General features: G+C 50.7%; 1 protein-coding gene across 1 annotated transcript in view; it reads right to left on the reverse strand.

The window, feature by feature from the left end:
- SH3PXD2B (SH3 and PX domains 2B) overlaps window positions 1-24,817 on the reverse strand; it is a 72,664-nt gene that overhangs the window by 1,500 nt on the left and 46,347 nt on the right. The window contains exons 5-13 of the mRNA XM_054389179.1: window positions 23,251-23,342; window positions 13,632-13,657; window positions 13,239-13,274; window positions 6,932-7,066; window positions 5,334-5,438; window positions 3,449-3,566; window positions 1,990-2,216; window positions 1,488-1,537; window positions 882-1,007 (exon numbers count right to left, since the gene is read on the reverse strand). Of these exons, the coding sequence (XP_054245154.1) occupies window positions 882-1,007; window positions 1,488-1,537; window positions 1,990-2,216; window positions 3,449-3,566; window positions 5,334-5,438; window positions 6,932-7,066; window positions 13,239-13,274; window positions 13,632-13,657; window positions 23,251-23,342 (915 nt within the window). The remainder of the gene's footprint in view (window positions 1-881; window positions 1,008-1,487; window positions 1,538-1,989; window positions 2,217-3,448; window positions 3,567-5,333; window positions 5,439-6,931; window positions 7,067-13,238; window positions 13,275-13,631; window positions 13,658-23,250; window positions 23,343-24,817) is intronic.

The following is a 24,817-nucleotide window of genomic DNA, read 5'->3' on the forward strand; positions in this document are numbered from 1 at the left end:
CCAAGGGGAAAGGGAATTTCAGACATCCATGCAGGACTTCTCTCTATGCAAGAGGGGATGTTGGGTGTCTGAAATTATTTCAGGGTGGCACATGGCCTTGGTGCCTCCCTGTCCTGGTAACCAAAAATCATACAGTCATAGCACCGGTATCCTAACAGGAGGAGAACCTGTGAAGGACCTCTGCCAGGGAAGGGACCTGCATGGCTTAAGACCGAGGAATGATGCAGCCACGGTACGGAGATGCGGCTGAGCTGCCACCATCCCGGCCCGGAGACAGGAGCTGGATGCTGGGTACCAGCAGTGGCCACTGCGCGGCACTGTGGGAGCGATCAAGAGATGCAGCACAGCTCAGCCAGCATCCGCCGCGACGAGGTCCCAGAAGTGAGCTGGGACCTGGGAGGAGCTAACTAGGGCAGCCATAAAGGCAAAAATCCTCTTAGAGAGAGAGGCACGGCATACTGCTCGAAAAGCAGTCACAGATGCAAGAGGGACACTGCCAGTGAAAGTGGTGGACTAGGAAAACAGTTTTGGAAGGGCTTTTAACTTTACACTTGGCAATAAGAAAACAGCACTATCTCTGATTCTGTGATGTGGCTTTGATTTACACTAGCTCAAACAGCACAGCATTCACACGCTTCAGGGAAAGCAAGCCACCAAGATCACTAGGGACTCCAAAGTTTCATGAGCCCAAATGGGTTTCTCTCCCATTCTAGGAGCACCCTGGGACATTAACATTCCACAGAGGTAATCACATGCACCACTGTGTCCAGTTTCTACCCAGAGTGCTGTGGTGAGGAGATCTTCCCTGCCTGGAAAGGGCCATTGGAGTCAGCAGTTCTGCACCAGCACGAAGATGTGAGAAGCGACGATGGCAGCCTCACCTCTACTTTCATTCCTGCCTGGAAGCTGATACCATCAGGGATGGTGGTCTGGAAGTCAGCAATGGTGTAATATTCCTCTTCCACTTGAGGAGGGACAGGAGGTTTAGGCAAGTTCAAGCCACGTGGCTATGACAAGAAAAAACGAAAGCCATCAGTGTGTTTCTACACAATATCCACACAGTCCACCAGCCTGCAGGGACACAAGCCAGCAGAGCCAGGCCAGGGAGATCAGCTGTGCCAATGCAGCACCTTCACCAACATAAACCAGTAAATTATTTCCAGGCTGGGCAGAAAATTGCTCAGTGCCAGAGCTCTTGCTGACAGCACTCAATCTTCCCAGAAGGAGGGAGCCAGTTTGCAGCCTCCCACTGGCAACTCAGCCTTGTCGGTCAGTCTGGCCAAAAGGTTCATTAGAAGACCACACAGAAAAAGATGATTCTTAGGACACCAGGATGATGGCATACATATTCCAGCCCTGACAAGAGCACAGCCCATGGTACAGAGGTAAGATCCGAGGCAAAGAACAACCAGTGGGCAGAGCTCTTTTCAGTGCTCCTTTCTTACTCCCTTTGCCATTGCTGTTCTCCTACATCAGCTGGTACTTACTATGGTGAGATCTCGGCGAGGAGGGGGCCTCTGCCTCATCTTTGGTGACTCTGTGGAGGAAGAATTTCAGATGCTATTGAGTTTCTGGCTTCTGGTCACACGTGTGTTCACAGAAGACAAGTCACCCAGGTTGTGAGGGCATCCCACTGGAAGAGGAACCAACTTTGCACCATCAGGTGGTGCTGGGAAATGCAGCTGAGGTCAGCACATGAAACTGCCTTTTCATTGTAGGCCTGACCGAGCTCTGGCCTGCAGAGGGTTTAATATGCTCCAGATTCTGAGAGGAAAGCATCTCCAGCCTGAGACAGGGATGCTTTTATTCCCATTCCGTTTGCTGATCCCCAGCAGCACTGTGCAATGTAAGCTCTGGACCTTGCTGCAAAGCTCACGGTGCCTGCAAGCCTGCTGCCTGCCTCGCAGCCCACAACATCACCCAACAGTCTTCAGGAAAGGCTGGGCTGACGCCCAGCCACCACTGGCCCCCTCCTGCCTGGCTACTTACTGCGTCGGCTGTCAGCGGTGGGCAGGGGCCGGCTGTCAAACCTCCCATCCCTTGGGCCAGCAAGCGCCTCCCTCTCCCGGCTCCCCACGCCCTGCTGCCGGGAGATGCCATCCAGATCCAAGGCACAGGAATGAGTGGAGGGGCCTGAACCCAGCTTCTGCGAGAACATCTCTCCATTCCCCTTTTTGAGATAGGAGGCGGGGGCCCAGCCTTCTTGACCCTGGTACCTGTGGTGGCAACAAGAAGAGTGTCACCGCACAGAGCCCCTGTGCTGCACTGGGGCTGCGAGCCCTACCCCGAGGAGGGATCCACTGAACATCCCCTGAGCTCAGGACACACACTGAGCAAAGGTACTGTGTGATCTGGGCAAAATGAACTCGCCCAGTGTCATGCTTCATGGCACGTGGGCACCTGGAGAGCTCCAGCCGTGACTAATGCTCCCATGCAAGCCAGCCACGGTCAGCAGGCCAAGGGCTGGGAACAGCACAAAGTCCAATTTCCTTTGCTCCATTTCAGCAATGAAGCACACTGGCAGGGGAAGCAAAGGCACAAACCAGAGCACTGCTGCTGGGATTGATGTACCTGGGTTTGGGAGAAAGCACGAGCCCTCTGCCTGCATGCCAGCAGCCTGGATCCCTTCCCTGCTCTAAATCTGCACTGTTTAGGAGAGAAACCAGCCCTGTGATCTGACTGAGAAACCACATCCACAGTCTCCCTGCCATGCTGGAGGGTCCTGTGCCAGCACCAAAAATTCCCTCTGCTGACTGGGCTGCAGACACTACGCTCAGGTGGCACCAGCTGCTGAGCTTGTAAATTGCCTTTAGAGCTCTTGTGGCAGCTCTCCTCTGCTTAAAAAGTCAATGGACATTCTTCTGAGGCTTTGCTGCTGCCAAGACCAAAGGTTCAATGTAAGGTTAAGAAAATTGCAGCATGTGCTCCCATCCTGCTCAAGTCCAGCCATTTACTAGACCACAGACAGGAGAAAATGAGCTTCCAGGAGAAAACAAGTATCAGCTCAGGATGATCTGGAGCCTTTGGCCTCAGGTCACCCTCCACACAGCAGCCCTGGCCCAAAAAACAGCAATTCTCTGCAGAAGCCTCCTAAAAAAGTCAGAGGATCCAGCCAGGACACTTGCTGGTTTTCCTATCAGCAGCACATGACATCACACTAATGCTCCTACGCCAGGTCCCCCTGCACTGCTGGGGCATGTGATGCTGTGACGCAGTCCACCTCCCAGCACAGGAAATTGGGGGAATTTAAAGATGTTTAACCACAGCTCTGCTTGACAAAGACTTGAACAACAGCCAGCCTTAGTCTGTAGGGCTGGAGAGGAATGAGTTCTGATGTGCTGCTCTTCACAATCCCCTAGACTCATGCTTGGACTGTACATCCCACACAATCAGGTCTCTGCTTTGCACAGCCACAGCTGCAGTACCATGGAAGAGGTAGGAACAGTACCTGATTTTCCACCAGCCCTCCAGGTTCTTCTGGATCACCACCACCACAGCCCCTTTGTCCAGGTTGATTTCGTCCTGGTCTCTTGCAGTATATGGGTAAATGACGGTGTACTTCTCCTCTGTGGGAAAGAAAGGGCACTGTCACCGAGAGAGGCATTTATGGAAACCTGCACTCAGCTGGAGAACAGTGAAGTGATTTATATAATGATAAATTCTGTTGTAATACAGGTGCAAACACACAGAGATACACAACCACTCATGAAAGAAATGCCAGTGAAATGTATGTCAAAACAAACCCAGCTGCATTTTGAAATGTAAGCTCTGGTGAGCTTGTCTGCCCAAGGAGAAGTTGTCTAAAACAGTTCCTCCTCTCTCTTAGGACTGAGCACCATCTTATGTATGACAGCTCTCCTTCCACCTGCTTTTTACACAAGCCCTTCCAAGTATCCATTTCAGTTTGAATTTCTTTCTTTCTCAGAGCCTTTAAAGAAGAACCCTCCTCTACACAGGGAAGGAAATCCCATGGGCATCGGGAAGTAACCCCACACATACAGGTATGTTCTCACACCACTCTACATGTGTGTTCACATGAACTTCCTTGTTCAATAGCTGGGTTCCCCAAGACATTGGTCAAAGCCATGTAATGAGCCTAGAGAAGAATCTGAAGAGTCTACTAGACGAAATGATGGTAAGCAGGGACAGGGATGCTCTTCCATTCAAGAGGAAGGGGAAAAATCCTGACAGGTAGAGAACATGTCAGACAAACAGGTCCATCCATGCCCTCCTCTCCACATCTTGTCCTGTCCTTTCTGGAAGAAACCCAGGAAAGCAATTGCCTTTGCTTCAGTAGTGCTACAACAGGGTGACGGCCATTCTGGGACAAGTCTACCTCCAAAACTCATACCTTTGGACATTCATAAATCCCCACAGTAGAGGTTTCCTGGATTTGTCTTCTTGGAGAAGCACAGTCCTTCTGAATAACCTAATTTCCCACTCCCTCGTGACCCCATCTGAGCCACCAACCCCAGGACCACAGCAAGAGGAGTCACTCTTACAGGAACTAGGGCAGCAACTGCAAAAGGCCTGCATATACGTGTTGAGGGAGAGCAGAAACTCCAGCCTCTGTATTCAAAACAGGCCTCAAAACGTGAGAGGGAATAGCTGATAGGGGAACATGATGGACATGAATGGGCCTAATGGAAGGCTGAAGAGCATGTATGGCACACGCTGAGGACTGGCACAAGCAGGGTTCATCACATGCAAAGCAAACAAACATGCAGACAACAAGGCTCCATGCACACAACATGGGCAGCTGAACAAGTCTCTGTGAATTCCACCTTGACCCCATCCACTGTTGTACAAGTCCCCAAGAGTCCGTCGGCGGCCAATGTGCCTGGGCAGAGACCAGTATCTCCATGGGACTGGGAAGACCATGTTGGGGAAGCAGGAGAAGGACAAGAGAGGATATAAAGAGGCAGCACTTCAGGTTCAAGAGGAGACAGGGCTGATACCAGCGGGTGGCACAGAGACTGTACTCACCTGGAACGCTCTGGAGGCCCTCCCTGGTCTGAGCCCCCCTCCCACATCCACCTCCCCAGAAAAGGGACTATGCCAGCTACAGCACTGCTTGGAGCACACAGTGGTCAGTGGAAGGGATGTGTTCTCCAGGGGCATTCCAGATTTGCTCTAAGCAAAGGCTGCAACCTTGCTGTTCTCATGTGAGCTCATGCATGCTCTTTGTTCCACATGGGTTTGGAAGACATGTGAATTGTCCTAGGACCTGAGCTTTGCTCCTCCTACAGCACAGGTAAAACAGCTCCCTGGGACTTAAAGGAGGCAGTTCAGCAGGGAAAAAACTGAGGCAGGTGTCTCCAGCAGTTTCTTACCTTCATCAGGCTGCATTGAGAACTCATCCTGGACACCATCCTGGGCCTCCAGGCAGGTTGCTGGCACCCAGCCTTGCTCCTCTGACGTGCTAACAAACCACCAGCCTGAGAACAAAACAGCAAGTGGCTCAGCCAAGGGCTCTCACCAGCCAAATCCTCCCTCCCTGTAAACCACAAACCTGGGTGGCTTTGACCCCTCCTTGCTGCCTACCCGGGAAGCTGAGGTGACCCCAAAGCAACAAAGCTAAGCGTTACTCAAAAGGGAGCACAGACAGCAGCACCAGAGATCATAGCTGAATGATACACAAATGTACAGGCCCTTCCCCATGGAAAACAGGAGAGGCTCTGACAACTGCATGGTTCCAGCCATCCTCTTTGCCTTCTTTTTTTTTTTCCCTTCATGGTTCATTTTCCCTCAGTCTGGGTCAGCAAGCCCAGGCTAATTAGCAGAGATGAATATACTGCCTGCAAATCGATAGCCGACTCCTGCTGCGCTCTTGCCTTCTTTACATTTGTGGAAACAGCAAAATTTAAAAGCAAAGAGCAAATGCAGGATTAAAACATGAGTTTTCCCAGCAGAAATTGAGCCAGCTCCATAGTGGCCACAAGCAATTCTGGGGCACCCTGGGTGTCCAATCAAAGCAAACACGTGCTCCTCTGTTATTAAAAGCACAAGCTATTTGTGTCTTTAGGGGGAACAAAATAAAGACCAAGCATTATGCTCAGAATCTCACCAGTGAGTCATTTAAGAAAGACAACTAGATTGCTGGGGAGGGAATCGGCAGCTACCTGCATGGAAGGGAAAACCAGGGCTGACATTTGAGAAATAAATTATTTGCCATAGCTTTTGAATTGGTTGTGCTAATAGGTTTCAGTTGCTTCAGGGTTGCCTTTATTGTCCTCATTCTCAGTCATAGCTGCTGGTACAACCAATCCTCTGGGGACCAGCTCTCCAGAATTTTAAAATCTATTTTCATGATTTCTCTTTAGCAACTTCTGTTAACATCAGGGAACAAAATCCCCTTTTTGACAAACTCCAGAAGCTGGGTCCATGACATGACTCGATCCCTTGCAGACCTTAAGAGCAAATTTAAGTTCTGAAGCAAGTGAATAGCTTGGCTGCCTGCCCCACTCCATGGCCAGGTACTTTGTTGTGTCTGGAGGCAGGAACAGCTAATGCACAATGGGTACTTTCATGGGCATCATGAGGATGTCCCCCCTCTGGCAGTAAAACAAGATTGCCAACTCCAGGAAAGGCTTTGTCCTCAGGACTCATCGAGCAAGCTCTTCACCATGAAGAAGCATAAAGCAGAGTGTAAAAGATGGATGGTGCCAGGTGCTCAGCACACAGCTAACAGACCCTTCCTTTAGAGAATGTCCTGAAGTCTTGTTCATGTTCAGACAACCTGCAGACAGAAGCTGCTTTCTTCACATCCCACCTCAGCTGACCATCCAAGGACATCCCTGCGAGGAGTCCAGAGGCCGTTTTGCTTAAGGTCCTTTCAGGAAGCCACTGACAATGTAGGACTGCTATTCCTGCCCCTGCTCTGTGATGCAGAGTAGACCCAAAGCCCTCTGCCAGACCAAACTCTCTGTACCTGATTCATTCTTCTCAATGATATCCACCAACTGGCCCACGCACAAGCTGATCTCGGAGCTCTCCTGCTTCTGGTAGTTTGCCACCACGACATACTGCTCCAGCACCAAGGGGTCGACCGACGCAGAGTCAGCTCCTGCACAGGGGCGACAAGAACCGACCCGTGTGCCAGAGTCAGCACCAGTTCCTGAGAACAGGAGCCACCACTCCCAAGCACCTGCTGGCCTGCAAACAGCTCCAGGACACCCAGGGAACCCCAGCATGAGAAACGTGAGCTGGAGACTTGAGTAGAGTGAGCAGGAGACCAAACCAGCAGCCAGATGAGATGGGTACAGCCAGGTGGGGCCTTGCACTTGCTACCCACCACTCCTGCTCACAGACAGAGCTGTCCAAGCAATGCCACCACCACCACAGGTGCACACAGCAGCCCAGTCCCTGCTGTCACAGACTGAGGAGGCTTGAGGCAGGCTACTGTGCCCTGGCATCAGCTGTCCCAATGTATGGACCAGCTCAGACCTCGGCTCAATCCACACAACCTTCAGTGAGTTTTGCTGGTCCTGGCTGAAGAGCCTGGACATGCAGGTGGAAGAGTGTTCACAGGCCAGAGCAGCAGCCCCCTGCCATCACTGCCACCGTACTTCAGCCACCTTCAGCAGCTCTGCTCTCTGCTATTTGCATCGCTAACTCTGCTCAGCTCCTCCTGTTGGAGATCCCCAGGCAGGAGCGAATGGGCAAGATCCAGCGGGGGCAAAGCTCTCCCGTGGTCAGGAGGCGGCCCGGCAGGCAGACAAGAGGCGGCCGCTGGCTGCGCGGAGCTCGAGCAAGCTGCAGGTGGCACTGCGGGCTCGGGCAGGCACACCCGGAGCACTGCCACCCGCTGCCGGGGCACCGGCAGCCAGGCGCAGGCTGCTGCGTGCTTCGCAAGCACTTTCTCATCTTAGGAGAGTGCTCTGCCTGCAGCTGCAGCCGCTTGCCTTGCGCACTGCATGCCCCGGTAGCACTGCAACAGGGGTCTCCCACCTGCACCCATCACCACTCCAGGAATACGGTCCCAAGTTTGTCCCTACACATCATCGAGCAAAGCTGCTCTTTCCCCACGTGTGCAGAGGTTTGCTGTGTGCAGAGAGGCCACCAAGCAACTCAGAGCTTTGCAGGCTCATGTGAGCAGATGCTGCATGTGCCCAGTGCCCAGTCCGGTTGACCCAGCCCTACCAAGCTGTGCTCAGCCTTCCACCAAACCAGCCACCAGGCGTTTGGTTGCCCACAGCACCGGCAGCACTTGCCTCATCTGCCTCCAAAAGCCGCCAAGAAGCAAAAAGGTGTCAGAAGCTCTTGCCCATGACTTTCCCTCCAACCCAAGCCCTGGCTCTGGCCTCCAACACTTTGCCTTGCAGCTTTGCCACCTGTCAGATGAGGACACTACCATAGGATCATCTTCTCCCCAGACGCAGTAAGATTTAATTAATATTTGCCAAGTGCTCTGGAAACAGGAGAGTGTTAATTGCTCCAGCCCAAGTGACACAAAAGGATCAGACACCTGATAATGGGTGTTAAGTTGAATTTATGAGAGCTGTGCATGTACCCTGAGCAGGGAGCCTCAAGCTCTGGGTTGGGCCAGAAATCACATCTAGCTGCTATGGCATGGCAGATAAATGGGACAATTACCTCCCAGTCTCTGAAGCTGTGACATTACAGAGAGAGTGGTGGTCCCTCGGGACAGTTAGGTGAAATCCAGCAAAGAAATTCAGACTACATTATCAGGAACACACTTCTGTGGGCAAGTGCACCCAAGCTGCAATAGACCCCAAAGCCTCCCCCATCACAGGAGAGTCTCAGAGCCTGACAAAAGACTTTCCCACAGGAAGCCTAGGGTGGCATACTCATCCCAAAAAGGTATAAGCAGAAATGGACAACATCTAGCAGGTCTTCAGCAATCTTAGGATGCTCTGCTGCCTCAGGAGAAGGTCTCCCGTGCACAAGGTCACAACCTCTCAAACTGGTTCTGAGAGAGAAAGACCACAATAAAGATTTAAATGAACTGTTATCTTCAGGACAGTCTTATTTAAAGGAAGAAGAGGAAAACTGCCCATGTTATTTTGCTATAAACAGCACTCTGCAGAGCTCCAGGTGAGCCGGCCAAGTGCAGAGGACCTGTTACCACTAATGAAAGCTTCCTCCATACCAAAATCCAGGGGTGGGGCACCAAACAGAATTAAAAATAGCCCTCTAAAGTGAATGGTGGATGCTAGGACTATTTGTTCTACTAGTACAATTAAAGGTTTGTGCTCAAAATGATCAGAGGATCTACCCAGCCCCTGAGAGAAAAAATAACAGCTAAAGGAAGAAAGCAGTACTTTCCTTTCTGCCTCCCTCACTTGTAATTACACCCCTCACTCTGAGGCTATTTGCAGTTTCAGCAGGCAATTCTGGATCCTCCAGTGTACCTATTAAACTAGTAACTGAAGTGGTAAACTGAGCTTGGAGGAAGATGTAGGAGTTAATTTCAGGAGCGTCTTCAGCTAGCATAATCATCCTCAGCCACAAAAATACACAAGTCAACATCAAAACATCCTATATATGGGCAGACTTGGGTCTCTCCAAAAATAGCATTGGTGTAAATCTTACCATCTAAAATGAGAGACTGCAGCAAAGCTCTGCAGCTGGGAATGAAGCATTAGTACAGTCCAGAGCCCAGCAGAGTGAGTTTTGCAGACAGCTGCAGGCAGGAACACAGACTCTGTATTCTGAACACCCATCATCTGTGAGACTGGCAGGAACATGGCCAGGAAAAGGGATGTGCCTTGAGTAAAGAGACCACTGAGGTCCTTGGACTGGACTTGCAGAACTGATGCTTGGAGGAGAGCCATTGGGACGATGCACTCAGCTCTGCAGGCAGAAGCTGGCTCCAGGCAGTGCACATCCCAGCTACCAACCAAGGACTGCTCAGCACAGTGCCCTTGCTCTGAAGCCATGTTAGTTATGGGTGGGCCCATAAATCTTTGCAGGTATTGTTTGACCAGGAAGGTGGCCATTCACCCAAAGTGTTGAGATGTATGAAACCAGTAGGAAATCTCACAGATATGGGGTTGTTTGAGACAATTCCAGCTTTTCCAATTTTTGGCTTCATAGTATCATTGTCGAAAGTGAGGACTTTCTTGTGGGGCTTGGACACTGGTGCCTGCAGAGGGTAAAAAAAGAGCTCAGGATTGAATAAGGGGGCATAGGTATCTGGTTTTGAAGTCTGCCCTTGCTGTACACTCTAGCCCTTGCCTAAAGCATCTTCCAAAATTGTCATGCTTTGGATAGTTTCTTCCTGCTAGTCCTCTGGCCTGTGCTAACCAGACCCAGTGCTCTCAACACAGCTCCTCTTCCCCCATAACTGAGGAGTTTGTGAAGATAGATACTGCAAAAGTTACCTCTTCCTGCTGTCAAATGAAATAAGCACTAGAAGCTGTGCTGTACTCCTTGCAAGCCTTCTCAGCTCTCCAGGGATTTTTCCAGAAATGGAAAATAATCACATGGAAATACCATTTAGCTGTAGAGGTTCGGAAGGGTCTCCCTCCGGCTGCTGCAGGATATCAGAATGGTGTTTTCATGGTGTTTAGACTGAACACTATGGTTTGGGTGTCCCTATGCCATTGCAGGCACATTACACAGCACAGCAAAAGGCATATAGCCACACAAGGAAGCATCTACAATCAAACTGGCAGGGGGATATTGGAGCTTTCTGCCAGCCTCCTTGGGCAGCTCCACCCAAATATAATCTCTGGAGACAGTTTCAGGTTCTCCTGCACTAAGGCAGTGCTGCAACAAACCCATGACTCTCCATCTGTGCTTTATGCTGAACTACCAGAGAAGGAGAGAACAGAAACGCTCAAAACAGTCTTGGGGACTGACATGATGACTGCTTTTAGATGTACCTAAATCAGTGGCCAAGTCAGACTTCAGAGTCCCAACGTGTGAGCAATAATCCACCCCCCTACAAGCTGCAGGCTGCATGGAACCTGAGCCCATGCCTAAGGCTCTCAGATGTGGGATCACAAGCACTGGCAGAAAAAAGATAAGCAGAGGAAGTAGGTTTTATTTCCAGTGCTCACTTACACCAGGCCCTCCTTGTAACACTCAAGCCTCTTGGTCACCACAGGAGTTAAGAGCAGGCAGCATTTTACTCCACTTTGCATCTCAGTGTTTGCTTAAATCCCATTTCAAACCAGGGCTTGCTGCTGCTAGGACCTTGGGAGCTCTCCTGAAGAGCAGTTCACCCATCCACTCTGGCAATGCTAGGAGAAATAAGCAATTGGGAAACTATTGGAAAATTCTCATGATTTTTGTTTGTTAGCAGCTATTGGATGTCCCCTCTTGAGAGAGATCCTGTATGGAACAAGCCTTTTTTGTGTCTTGCAGCATATCTGCTACCCCGAAGCAGGCTGGCTGGAGGAATGGATGAACCATCAGGGACTTCCTCAAGGTATAAGAGAGGAGTCAAGATGTCAGCAGCAGAACCAAATTCTGGTTGTGCTGCCAGTATATGCAAGACAGTGAGAGAACTCCCTGAATTTGTCTGGCACAAGGCATCAGCCCTTTGTAATGACTGCACGCAAACATCTTACCCTGATGGCTACTGCACACGTGCCAGGTGCCATGGGCAAAACACCGCATCCTGTCCTGCCAGAGCAGGCTCCAGCTTGGACATTACCAAGTCCAGTATCTCCCTGTTAACCCCCTCTTAACAGTGCCAAAAAAATGGCATCCCAAAAAAGCATCATCTCTTTGACTTCAGCAACATCCCTGTGTCACTTACAAGCCCACCATGCCAATGGTCAGCAGAGTGAAGCAGTCCATAAACCTACAGTGTCCCACTGGCAAGATGGGCTGTGTACACAAGCAGGAAAAAAATCCTTCTCCTGTAACAGTCAGCATCCTTAAATTCAATTCTGCTCTCAAAGAACTGAGTTATGCAGCAGAAATTTTCTTCCTTTTCTTCTCAGCACTGAAGGGCCTTCTTTTCTCTTGCCTCATAGAAGTGGATGGGGTTCAAAGTCACCTAAACACACACTGATCTCAGAGGCAACTCTAACACCCTTCCCTTACCTGCCCAACATTCTGGCTGAGGCAGCACACAAGAGAAATTTTCCTGGTGAGGGAGACTATCTTTATTTTATCTCTGATTTATTAAAAGAGAGGAGAAGGAAAAAAATTGCAGCCTGTTGTTGCCTCCACCTATGTCCAACCTCTGCCTCCAAAGCTAGCTGAAGACCCACCACTTCAGCACAAGAAATCCAGCCCCAAAACTGAAGTCTGGGCTTGCAGATGGCTCACCAGAGATATAAAATGACCATCCCAAGGTCCAGCTTTGACAGACACACCTTGCAGCAGTCAGAGTTTGAAGAGGTTTTAACCATACTGGCAAACCCCTGCTAGTCAATCAGGGCAGAACCCAGTCATGACCTGCCCATGAGAACAGACCAAAACAAGGAGCCACTCTTCAGGCAGACAACAGCTGAGCTTTTCGTATGCATCCTACAACCAGTCTCAGTTAAGATGCTGGGACACCATCAGTTCTTGAGTGGGGGATGACCTACAGCTCCAGTGGAAAAGTGGAATCAAGCCTTTTAGTCTCCTTTGTACCTTTCCTCTCTTCTCCAAGATGAATCCACTCATCTACAAGTCAATTTGCTTATGCAGCTTATGGCAGTGCCAACTCTGGCCAAAAACCTTTCCATAACCTGTTTCAGCAGAATAGCCATCAGGCCAAGGCTCAGACCTTCCATCCCAAAGACTCTTGAGCTACTTTTATACCTTCTGCAGCTCCAGAAACTGAAAGATGCCCTCCCTCTTGTTCTTCTCTTTCTGGCAGGCTCAGATAACTGCTAAAACACATCACCTGGGGGGCCTCTCAGAGATGTTCCCTTCTCTTGAGGGGCAGGGGTAGAGCATGAGGGAGCCAGCCATCCACCTAAAGGTGCTAGCTGGTGCAATGATGAAGCAGAATGTTCTGCTGCCCACCATGCACCTGAGATACTCCTCCAAACCTTGGCGTCCCTATCACCCTGGGTGCAGACCAAGCCCTGCCCCTCACCCAGGATCTGTGACATTGCCTCTGCATGCGGAGCTGTACCGACAGCCAAGTCCCAGTCCCAGTCTGCCATACCTCCTCTTCACTACTGCCCCATGTCCACCAGCCCCACAGAAAGCTACAGGGGATGTGACAGCTTCTTGCAAGGGGCTTGCCCACCAAACCCGAGCAAGTGTCCTCCTGCGGAAGGCAAAGCAAGAGCAAGGCTTGGGTAGCAAGCAGTTGTTACTACCTCGCTGCAGGAAAGAGGCCGTTCTCTGGATAAACCCTGATGGAGGAACAAAAGGATGGGAGACAAGGCATGAGGTGGGCAGGGAAATGAACTCAGGGGTGGCAGCAATAGGGCAACAATTCAGTTCCTGAGTGAACAGGAAGGCCAGAGCAGCATGGAGAGTTGCCAATGTCCTTTACACCTTTGGGAGTGCCATGGGAGCCACAGGGGACACGGGACTGGGATGTGGAGGCTGCAGTGAAATCCCAGCACGCTCTGTCAGGGAGGCCCACGAGGGAGCACAGCAGGGCTTTGGCTCATCATGGGGCCAGACCCTTGCCTTGCTCCAGGAGACCACGGCTGTGAGTGAAAGAGGGAGGTGGTGAAACCAGTGGGGAGAAAACAAGTCCTTACCAGATTTCTTCTTTCCAATGTGCTCCCTGAAAAAGAGAAGGAAGAGCATCAGCAGAGGGATGGGGCAGTTGGGTTGTGACAAACGCACCTGAAAAAGCACCACAGTGATGGCCCTGGTGGGGCTGCTGACCTCCCTGAACCAGCTAATGTCTCCATGGTTGACATGGGGCATCACTCACCCTGCAAACAGCCCATCCCTCCCTTCATTTAATGACTGAATGCCTTCATCTCTCCAAGGGTGAGGCTCAGTTGCTGGTCTGGCAGACACAACTCCCACCATGTCTCTTGGTGAAGGTAGATGGACTTGGACAGTCTGGCAGCAGTCAGGAGCTGGGGAAGCCCAAACCCCCAATACTGCACCCAGCACAGACCACAGCTCCCACAGAAGTGGGCACTGGTATGAAGACAGAGAGAGAAATAGTTTAGTTTCTCCATGTCCCATGCCTTTCATGGGCAGGGATGGGGAATGGTCAGGGAAGGGGCAAATATTTAAATCCCAAAACAGGACAAGTCAGTAAAATGCTGTAGAACGGAGGAACACCAGAGCTGTGCAGCAGAAGTGCCTCCAGGACACAGCACTCAGGATCTACTGGTGGTTATGAGGAGGCAATGAGGCAGCTTAAGCTCAAATCCTCTTGCTGTGCTGATGGATTAGAAAGCACAAGTCCTGGGCCCTTTCTCTTATTTGAATGCTGCTGAGAAACATGGCTGCTGAATAGCCTGAAACCCAGGGCACAAGCACAACTCTCTTCAAGCACAAGGAAATTTGGAACATTTCACAGGTAAAACCCAAACATCAAACCAAGGAAAACATGGGCCCAGAAAAGTCTCACAAATTCATGGGTAACCAACCAAGAAACCCAACCAGCCTGAAACCAAACAAATGCTCCAGACCCTTTCTCAACCCAGCCACTGTGGTGCATGTTTCTACAAAAGGGTTCTCACCACTTTCATGTAACTTGCCACCATGGCCTTGAAATGCTGCTTTACTGTGGGGTGATGGTAGCCTGCTCCCTGCTCACTTAGGGTAGAGACTGTTTTCCCTGCTCCTCAGACTCAGATGCATGAGAGATCAAGACCATTTGGCCAAGATGAAACATTCTGGTATCAGGAGACATGCATTGATCATTGTTACTTCCAGGAAGAGTAACAACCACAGAGCAGGCACTGGGCCTTCCAAGGAAGAAGCATTCACCTGGAGGTAAGTGAACCTTCCTGAGGCTTTAAGCTGCCTGACCACTGCCTAGAAAGATGGCTGGACCAGCCCAGAAGGACCCCAGGAGCCCCTTTGTGTGCTTATCAAGTCCACTGGCAAAACAACCTTTCTCCCTCTCTCCCCTTTGTTTCTAGGCAAAGTGGGGAAATCCCTCTCTGCTCACTAAAAAAGTCAGCCAGAGCTGGGCTAGGCTTTGTTCTCTTTCAAGCTTATCTGCATTTTCAGTCCATCATTTCTGCAGACACTTTATTCCCTGAGAGCCACAGGGTGATGCAGGGACTTGGCTGCCTTCAAAGACCACCACCCACCCTGGCAATGCCTCCTGCTCGCAGTGCCTTATCCTCCCAGTCTCCCCTTGCCTTTGCACATTAAACTTGTAGTACTTACCCATGGAGCCATCAATAAAACTAAATGAAATGCAACAAAGATAGGCTAGAAACATATGGGACATTGCTATCTAGAAACCAGAGACTATCTGTTAAGTTCAGAGACCACAGACTGTGCAAAAACCTGAAGAACGTGTCCCAGGTGCAGAGGAGGAATCTGCTGGACAGTGCATCACAGAATCACAGAATGTTAGGGGCTGGAAGGGATCTCAAGAGATCATCCAGTCCAACTGCCCTGCCAGAGCAGGATCACCTGTACCAGATCACACTGGAACTCATCCAGGCAGGTCTTAAATATCTCGAGAGAGGGAGACTCCACAACCCTCCTGGGCAGCCTGTTCCTGTGTTCTGTCACCCTCACAGGGAAAGAATTCTTCCTCCTGTTTCCTTAGAACTTCCTATGCCTTCTACCCACTGCCCCTTGTGCTGTCACAGGGCATCACTGAGAAGAGCCTGGCTCCATGCTCTTGGCACTCACCCATCCCAAAGCCATTTTTAAACAGAGATTGGCACCGTGGAGGTAAATCAGAATTTCTCATTAAGCTCCATTAAATTTGCCCCAGCTCAGCACTATGGCAGGAAAGGGAAGCAGAGCAAGGGCAGATGAGCACACTGGAGCTCAGCAGGTGGACATGGCACCCACGTGCTGACAGGAGGGTGCTGATGGAAATAACTGTTGTTTTTCCCATGCCATCTGCTAAACCTATTACTGTAACTCCCCCCCTCCCCCCGTTTCCTTTCACTGGCTGCTCTGTCTGAGTGAGGGGGCAAAGAAGGAGCTGCAATTTCACTTTCCTGCTGGGTTGCTCCTGGCACAGGTACAAAGAGTTGTAGGTCTGAAGACCAGCAGTCCCAGCCCACCACCTCAGAGGGAATAAGAGCTCAGACAGGACAGGAAAAAGCAATAAAATCCCAGCAGCATCTCCTCCTCCATTCCCTGTGGACCAGAGAAAGGCATGCAGCAGAGCTTGCATGCATGGCTTCCTGGAAACTGGTGGCTCCAGAAGAAAGAAAGGCTACTCAGCCTTCCACTGTGAAACTCATTTAGCTCACTCACCCCCACAGCAGCCAGGCTGTGCAGAGAACCAGGCAGTCATAGCACAATTACAAGGCACTGATACACAGCTATGATTATGTACCACCAACCAACCCCACAAAGTGTTCCAGGTGGTTAAAACCCAGGATGGATCCTCCACCTGCTTTCCAGGACTTTTCCAGCTCCTTATTTGGAACACTGAAGGCCAGAGTTTGTGTTTCATTTAAATCACTGAGACAACTAGACAGTCTCAGGATGCAGTGGGCTCAGTATAGCATCCTTCAGGAAACTAATAATCCTCCAGTGCAACCCTGAAAATAAACTTTTACATGTGGAAAACTCAGCACAAATTAATAACCCTTCTTTTTTTTTTTTCCTGAGGGAAAAGAGTCAGGTTTCTCAAGCATCTTCTCTAGTCTATCAGACAGCATTCCTCTAGATCCAGTGATGGGAAGCACAAGGCTGCAGTGAGGGCATGAGGCAAAGCTAACAGCTTGGAAGGTAGCTTGAGAACAAACACAAACAGCTGGTTCCTCAACAAGATGTAGGTGACTTGTTAACCTTCTTCCTGCAGGATGCTGTGGACACTGGAAGTCTTCACAGGCTTACAGGGTCATAATTCAGGCAAGAAATATTAATCTAAAGCCATTAATTGTAAAAGCAGGAAACTCCTAATGGCTAGAACAGTGTCTAAGGAAAATGTGCTCCAGGCTTGCTTGACTTGAAACTGTTTCCTAAGCCACTCACGTTTGGGTGGTTGCAGGCTAGGCAGAGTGCTGTGTGCTGCAGAGGTAGTTCTGAGGGTACCACACAGAACAGCCCACCTTGCAGGGATCTCATGGGTGGAAGGTGCCCCAACATGTGGCTCAGGGAGTTCAGCACCACCCTTTATGCCCCACAGCATAAAGGCAGTGGAGTGTCAAGAAAAAGGAGGTAACTTCAGCTGCTGCAAAGCCAACCATACAGAAGCCATTGTCCACAAGCAAGGTGAGACTGATCTGAGATCACCATTCCAAGAGAATATCTCCCACAGAAAAATACCTAGCTCCTTTCAAAATCCTTCTGTAATACACTTATGTCATCAAAATACCTGTCAGGAGGTAGCTCATTCTGTAACTATTCAGCCAGCTTGAAGATGTTAGCAAAATTGATGCAGGCCAGAGAGACTGAGAAATGGAACACAGCAGGGCTCTTGTGGAAGACTGATGTTTAGCAAATGCTCCACCAAGCACTGAATGCAGGCCCTGTTCCCCAGGCTGCAGTGCCAGTGCCACCCCTGTGTTTAACCACTGGAGAACCTTTGAGCTCAGAAAACTGCCCTGTGAGCACGAAAATCAAGTACTCTGTCCATGCAAGGGGCTTGCACTGGCACAAAGAGCATTTCTGCAGAGGGAATTCAACTTCTCTGATACTTCTGTCCACTGTCATCTAAGGAAAGACAGTTCTCAGCAGAGAGTGAAGGAGAGCACTATTTTGGAGCCAAGATCCAGCCTAAGCTCCTGGTGAATCTGCACACAGGCATCAGCAAAACTGCAAAACAAACAACTCATTATTACAAGCTGTAACTTGTCTGGGTAGCAGGACACAGCTCAGAAGCCACAAGCCAGTAAGCATCCTTATCCAAACCAACATCCATCAGTTCAGGGATCTCTGGATTACCAGCTAAAGCTCCTGGAATGGTTTCCTAGAGGGGGCAGCCACTCCATCTTGGTGTAGGGACCTGAGTCTCCCCTTTTTCTATTAACTCCCTGTCCAGGAGTTCATGCCCCTTTTACCCCCCAATCACCATACAAGGGTGAAAAGAAAAACTTGCTCCTGGCACAGCTCAACTACAAGGAAAGAAGCACACAAGTAACTACAGGGAAGCAGAAAGAGAACAGACTTGCTTCTGGAAGACACTGGCTACAAGCTTGCACTTCCCAGTTATGGAAATAGCAGATTTATTCTCTGTTGCAAGGATGGAAACATGCTTCTGATCAGGATCCTCTTTGGACCAAACACAAAACTTCTACCCACTGACAGCTGCCAGCACCTTGGCCCTAAGCAGGACCTTTCAGTCAGGCTCCTGGGAGACAAGCTGGCACAGTCAGCTCACGCCAGGCCCCAGTCTCACTTTAGCCCAGCTCTCTTTCTGTGATTTATTAGGGCTGGTGGCTGGCTGGAGTCCCTGTCAGTCTGCATGCAGGAAGCAATCCACTACTGCCTGTCAGTGCCACCCCCACTTAACCAGGGCTTTGGTATTAATAGAATAACGAGGGGCTGCTGGAGTGGCTGCAGGCACAGTGCTGTCAGCAGCAGGGGTGCTCCTCATCTGCTCAGGTCCCAGCTCATTATCACACACCTTCCACAGCACAGACAGCCCCCAGCAGTAACAGTCCTCTGCTGATCCAGCAGCAGTAGGATTCAGCTTTGGGTCCTGCTTGGCCTCCTTCTCCTTCCAGCAACTCTTCCCCTGGCACACAGCAGAGAGGAGCAGGGTTACTCCCTCTGCATTTGGTCTTCTATCCCAGCAAACATCCACAGGAGCAGAGCTGAACCATTTTTGGAATATCCAAAACGTTCACCCTTTAGCCAGGGGCTGTTTGGGAGAAGGATTAGGAAGGCAAGCAGGGGATGGGAGCTCAGAGGGTGGCCTCACACATATAAAGGAAGGAAGAAAAATTTTAAAAGCTGTTCCAGGCTTTGTCTGCCATCAGCAACCCTGCTGTGAGTGGGGTATGTCCTGGGGGTGTTTGCCCTGGGGAGCTGCAATGCTGCAGCTGCACGTGGCAGCCAAAGTGACAGGGACATTTTGCTGGTGCCCCAGGGTAACAGAGAGCTCTGGCAGGTCAGGTTTGAGGAGCAAGGAGAAGAGGAGCCACTGTCCAGTGGGAGAAGAAGGGGAGGAGTGGGGTTATGGAAACTGTAGTAAAACTTTTGCTGAGAGCTTCTGCCATGTGGTGGAAAATATCAGGTGGGCTCCAGGCCACCACAGAGGGACCCTGGCACTGCTCAAGCTTTCTAGGCAGGCAGAAGCAAAGCACAGGGTTCATAAAGTAAATGGTCAAGACACCAGCTTTAAGTGTCTTGTACTTCATAGGATGCTCAGCTACCAAAACAAAAGCAATGGAAGATGCTTTTAAAAGGAAGAGACTTCCCCACAGCCAAAGCTAATCCCCAGAGAGGACAGCAGCTCCACAGCCTCTGGGAAGCAGCACAATGATGGATCCATCCCCAGCGTGCTCCACTTGTACACTGGGGACAATTATTAAATAACCACTTAGGATCTTCCTTCACTATGGAGTTAACCTGGGCTCCTGCATGTTGCAGAGCCAAAATTCAGCTGGTGAGGAGAGGTAGCAGCTGAATGCCTTGACTCAGCAGTGGCTTTGTGCCCAGCCACTCAGACTTCCCCAGGCTTATTCCAGAAACTCTCTGATGCAGCTAAAACCAGCTTTAAATTGAAAAAGGATAGATGGGAGGCAAGGGAGGTACACAGAGCAGCTTCCCACCTCAACAGCCAAGTATCCTGCTGCTGGTCAAACCTGCTGAGGTAAGCAGGGAGCAAGAATTTGATGAGTTTTCTTCTTTGAAACTATGGTTTTCATAGAGCTTTCATCTCACACTGGGGAGAAAAATCCCACATCCTCACCAACTGCTATCCTGCCAGAGGATTTCTCTTTCCATAACCATTTCTCCTCTCCTTACACTCCCTTCCACTACTCTGGAGTCACCTCTTCCCAAATTTAACTAATCCCTCAGGATTATAGCCCCACTCTGACCCACCACTGGGAAGCTCTCCAAGGCAGAAGCAGTTAAATTATCCCAGTCCAGAGCTTGCTGGACAGAGATCCACATCACAAAAGCCACTGATTGTCAGTGCCAGTGGAAACACCAAAACCTCAGCTTGCTCCCCTGTTTGAAGTCGTCACTCCATGCAGGAGGAGACTGGAAAGTTGGGAGGTGTGTGCAGAGGGGATGGAGTAAGGGCTTCACTTCCCTCTTCTATCTCTTAAATTTCTGGAGACTCCTGTCTCAACTCTGCTTTTGGTCTATTACTCAACTGGAAGTGATGGGGGGAAAAGGGCATTAAAAGCCAGTATTTGAGTCCTTCCCTCTCCAATCAGTCCCTGTCCATTCAATCTCCCTTTGCAGAGGCAGCAGCAGGGCTGGGGCTTGTAGAGCAGGTGAGAAAAGGGCTGAAGAACTCTGTTTGCAGGGTTGGTAGCCAGCAGCAATCTGGTTTTGTTCCCAACATGGGCAAAAGGACACTGAAGGGAGCTGCACTGCATGAAAGCAGAAGGAGAACGCTGGCTCAGCCCAGGAAGAGCTCAAGGGCTGGGGAAAGCAGACACCACAAGGGTCCAGAGATAGATACATGGACTGTCCAACCTCCTCTTGCCAGTCGCAAACACTGCCAGATACTAAATTAACCCTTTGCAGTTAGACCAGAGCTTCAGAGACCACAGTCAGCTGTGGCTCCTGAAAGCGGTTTGACTTCCAGGCCTGTTGCACCCTAGACAAATGCAAGCAGAGGGCGCATCCAACAGCACTCAAAGGCACATTGGATGGCACTGCCACCAGTGGCCACTCCCATGGGCATGCTGCAAGCTGAGGTGTCTGCCAGAGAAGCTGAAGCACGGGATGGGGAGCAGAGAAGCTCCCAGCCACAGCGCTGCAAGAGCGGCTGCTTGGCTTGGCACTGAGCATGTTGCCCAGTCCTCTTCCCTTCCCTCATTCCTGCCTTTCAGCCAGCATAAAAAGTTGACTTATTTTTTATTTCTCCTCCCCCCGCCCCCGCCCCACTCTGTTCATGTCCTGGCTCCCTTTCAAACTCCCAAGAAAAGCATTTATCTGCTGGATGAATGATGACATCCGGCCAAACCCCAGACGCGCCGTCAGGTCCGCGCCAGCCCAGCCGTCTATCACAGCTCTCATCTCGGTATTGGTACGCTGGCGGCGCGCCAGCACTCGGGGCTCGGCACAGGCCTCCCACCAATCTCTCCAGAGGAGAGAGTCAAGGACTTTTATCAATTAACGTTTTGAATTGTAGCTAACAAATACCCCCTGGCGTTCAGGCTGGGATAGGAAACACAACAGAGATTGTCCTTGAGATGCTGTGGCATTTGGCTGCTGGAGGCAAGTGGACAAGAGTCACCCGCCAAGTCCTTCTGCATGCTGCGAGCTTGGCTCTCCATCACAGAGAGGAGCAGGCAACAGGGAGGAGCACAACCACCAGCAGATTCCCTGGTGCATTAACTGCTTGCCCATTCACCACAGCAATGGCCAGACAGTCATAAACACATGGCAAGCGAGGCAAGTTTGCAGCAAGGCAAACTTTGCACCCATGAGATGCTCAGCAGTCCTGCAGGACACTGCAGAATGTTCCTGAGGATGGACCTCACAACACAACCACATGCATGGGATTGGATTTTAGGTTGATGCTCTCTGCTCTTCTTGTCTCTTGGACCCAATCAGAGTGACTAAGAGGGACAGGGCACTGATGGCTGCTTGGCTGGATGGCCAGGAGCCACAGCTTCAGACAAAGCAGAGCACAGAGCTGCACTGCTCTGGGGCTGATGCTCAGTACCCAAAAATCTCACATCCAAATGTGCTCCTTGTTCTGGCCACAGTGCCCACCTGCCTGATTCTTGGCTCAGAAAAAATAAAGGTGAGGGAATTGGGTGCAAGACTGAAGTTGCCCTTCAGCCCACCACATATGAAGATGCCTCAGCTACAGGCAGGCTCAACAGCCAACTCCTTTTGGAAAGCAGCTCACCGTCCTCTCATGCAGGGCTCAAGGACGTATGCATAGGCAGCCTCCTACATCCCAAAACAGACCCAAGAGGCGTTAACTCTCATGGTAACTCTCTCCCCCCAGCAATGTCCTTGCAGGTTCATCTTTTCCTTATGTCTCCTGCCTGCTCGTGAGCTGCTGCCCTTGCTGAGGGATGACTGATGGGGTGGCAGGTTAAGTGGTGAGCAATAGCTGGGCAGGCCAGATGAGAGCACCAGCCGAGAGCAAGCAATTAGTTAATGGGCTCTGAGGCCCTCAGACCAACCTCATCAAGTGACCGAGAGGTTTGGGAGGAATGATGATAGGTCAAGTGTATAGAAACCAGAGCCAAAGCAGGAAAGCAGGGGTGGGGGGAAGGGAGAATTAAAAGAAGGAATGAAAAAAAATGAAAACCGAGGGAGATGTAGTCCACTCAAACACAATACATAGCTGGAGACCTGAGAGGCTCAGTGCTGCTGCTTAGAGAAGAAAAACAAAATCCCTTTGTCTACCTCCACACCCTTCCAGTTCAGAATGAAGTCAAATCAATTTACTGCCTTTCCTCTCACAATTAATCAAGCTGCCTCCATTGCTCAGCCTTTGGTAGAGTTGCACATCATGTCACATGCAGCGTAAAAAGAGAGAGCAGCATAGCATGAGATGGAGGCAGCTGCTCAGATTTATGCTGCTTGTGATTAGTAAGAGATGGGTGGCTCCTAGCCAAAGCAGCTCATAGTCACAAGACTTATAACCAGAGTTGCGTAAGGCACGCAAGATTCCTTGCAAACATTCCTTGTTTTGCATGGAAAGACTCTGGAGCACTGTTATGGATGAGGCTCACAGACATGGCTATGGGAAAGCGCCTTCTGAATGAGGCAGAGGTCATTAGTAGCCATGTGAATGAGGTTTTCAGACTGACCGTGTCTCTGAAACCAGCACTGACAAGTAGAAAGTGGTTTAGGAGATGCTCAACGCTCCATGGAGTCTCAGAGAAGTTTTTCCACTTCCACACTGGAGAAGGCTACACCAGGAGCTGGCTGCCTGAGCAGAGGTCTCCACCTTGAGCTGCACAGCCCCTGATTCCTCTCGAAGAAAGCCTCCAAATCTCAGATCTGTGGCTCACTGGGTGAACAGCTGATGAGTGTCAACTGTTCGAATACCAGCAAGTTCAAGGCAGTTTATGTTCCATTGCCACCCCAGCAATGGCAGTCGCCCAACCAACTTACTCTTTGGGGGGCATCAAGTCATCAGGTCGTGTCTCAAAGAACTGGAGAACCTCCTCGCACTGGGAGATGTAGGGAGGCAGTTGGATCAGGGCCTGTGGATGAAACAGACACCAGTGATGGGAAGCATCAAGACCGTGCAAGCACAGACCCTCAGAGCACAGGGAACTGGGTCATGGAACCAGGACTGTGACCCACACAGTCCCTGGCACACAGGGGTGCAGAGCCAGGCAGAGGAGAGCTACAGCAAACACACCAGAGTGGAGCAAGACCCAGACAGTCCCCAGTTACACCCACCACACCACTCCAGCTGCCACTGAAGACTAAAGGAGAATAAGCAGAGCTGACAGCAGCAGGGATCTCCGACCCCAAATCCAGCCTCTCAGCCATGGCAGGGCTCAGTTTCCCAGCTGTGCTGCAGGCACAGAGCCATGGTCCCTGGGAGAGGCTGTGGATTTACAGGTGGCAGACTCAGTGCCATCAGCCCTGACCAGCACATCCCAACAATGCTCCACTGGGCAACAGCAGCTTGGGAAGAGACAGAGAGAGCAGTAGCAGGAGGAAAAAACATGGACACCAGATCATCAGGGCAAGGGCTGGAAGGCTCCTACATGCACTGTCCAATGGCAGGAGCTAGAAGCTGCCTCTGCTTTTCTCCTTTCCCCTCAAGGAAGCTCCTTGCCAAAAGACAGGCTTCAAGGGTGGTACTCGCAGGGTGAGAGTGTACAAGTCTGAGGCAGCTGGGGCAGAGTCTGGGCCAGCAGTATTTGCCTTTGGTCAGAGTTCTTGTAGATGGTTTCCAACATGGGCTGCAGCAGGGGCTGGACAAGGAAGGCAGGCAGCTGCCTGGCAGAGAGCACTGCCCTGCCCTCTGCTCATGGGAGGGAACAGGGCCATGGGTGGCAGCAACTGCAAAAAGTCAAAAAGACATGCAAATGAGGAAGGGACAATTTGAAATCAGGGAGCAGTGCTGTAGCCTAACCTGGAGCAGATGTTTGACCAATTTTCTGTGTAATTCCCCTCTTCCCTCCATTTGCTGTCACAGCAGTCTCGTGACAGCAGTGTGGGCAAGCCAAACCTCCACTCATTGCTCCACCAGACACAAAGCCACATCTGCAAAGCCCTGGGGTTACCACACAGATCAGATGTGGCTCCACACTGACCTAATTGGTGGCCCCCAAAAGCCCTTCCAGCCATTCAGCACACAGTCATTCACTGCCAGCAGAGCAGACAGTCAGACCACTAATGACAGGCCAGCAGCAATCAAGAGCATGTGAAAGACAGGAGAGGAAACTACTCACTCCTTGCTTTTGGGTCCAGAGAAGGACTATTCAAAAACCAGGTTTTGCATGGATGCCATTCCCATGTGGGTATCATTCCCCAATTCCAAGCATCCCATGATCTACGTGATTTCCCTGGTGCCAAAATCACTCTAATTTTGTGGCCTGGAGAAGACTTCACATCCTCCAATAGCAGGGGATGATCACAGAATCCCTGTGCCAGGAGGACAAAAGGCAAGACCAACAGCTCATTTCTCAGGAAGTCTTAATGGAAGCCCACTTAAAGCTGA

This window comes from Indicator indicator, chromosome 18 (genome assembly GCF_027791375.1).
Source record: "Indicator indicator isolate 239-I01 chromosome 18, UM_Iind_1.1, whole genome shotgun sequence".
In the NCBI taxonomy this organism is placed as follows: Eukaryota; Metazoa; Chordata; class Aves; order Piciformes; family Indicatoridae; genus Indicator; species Indicator indicator.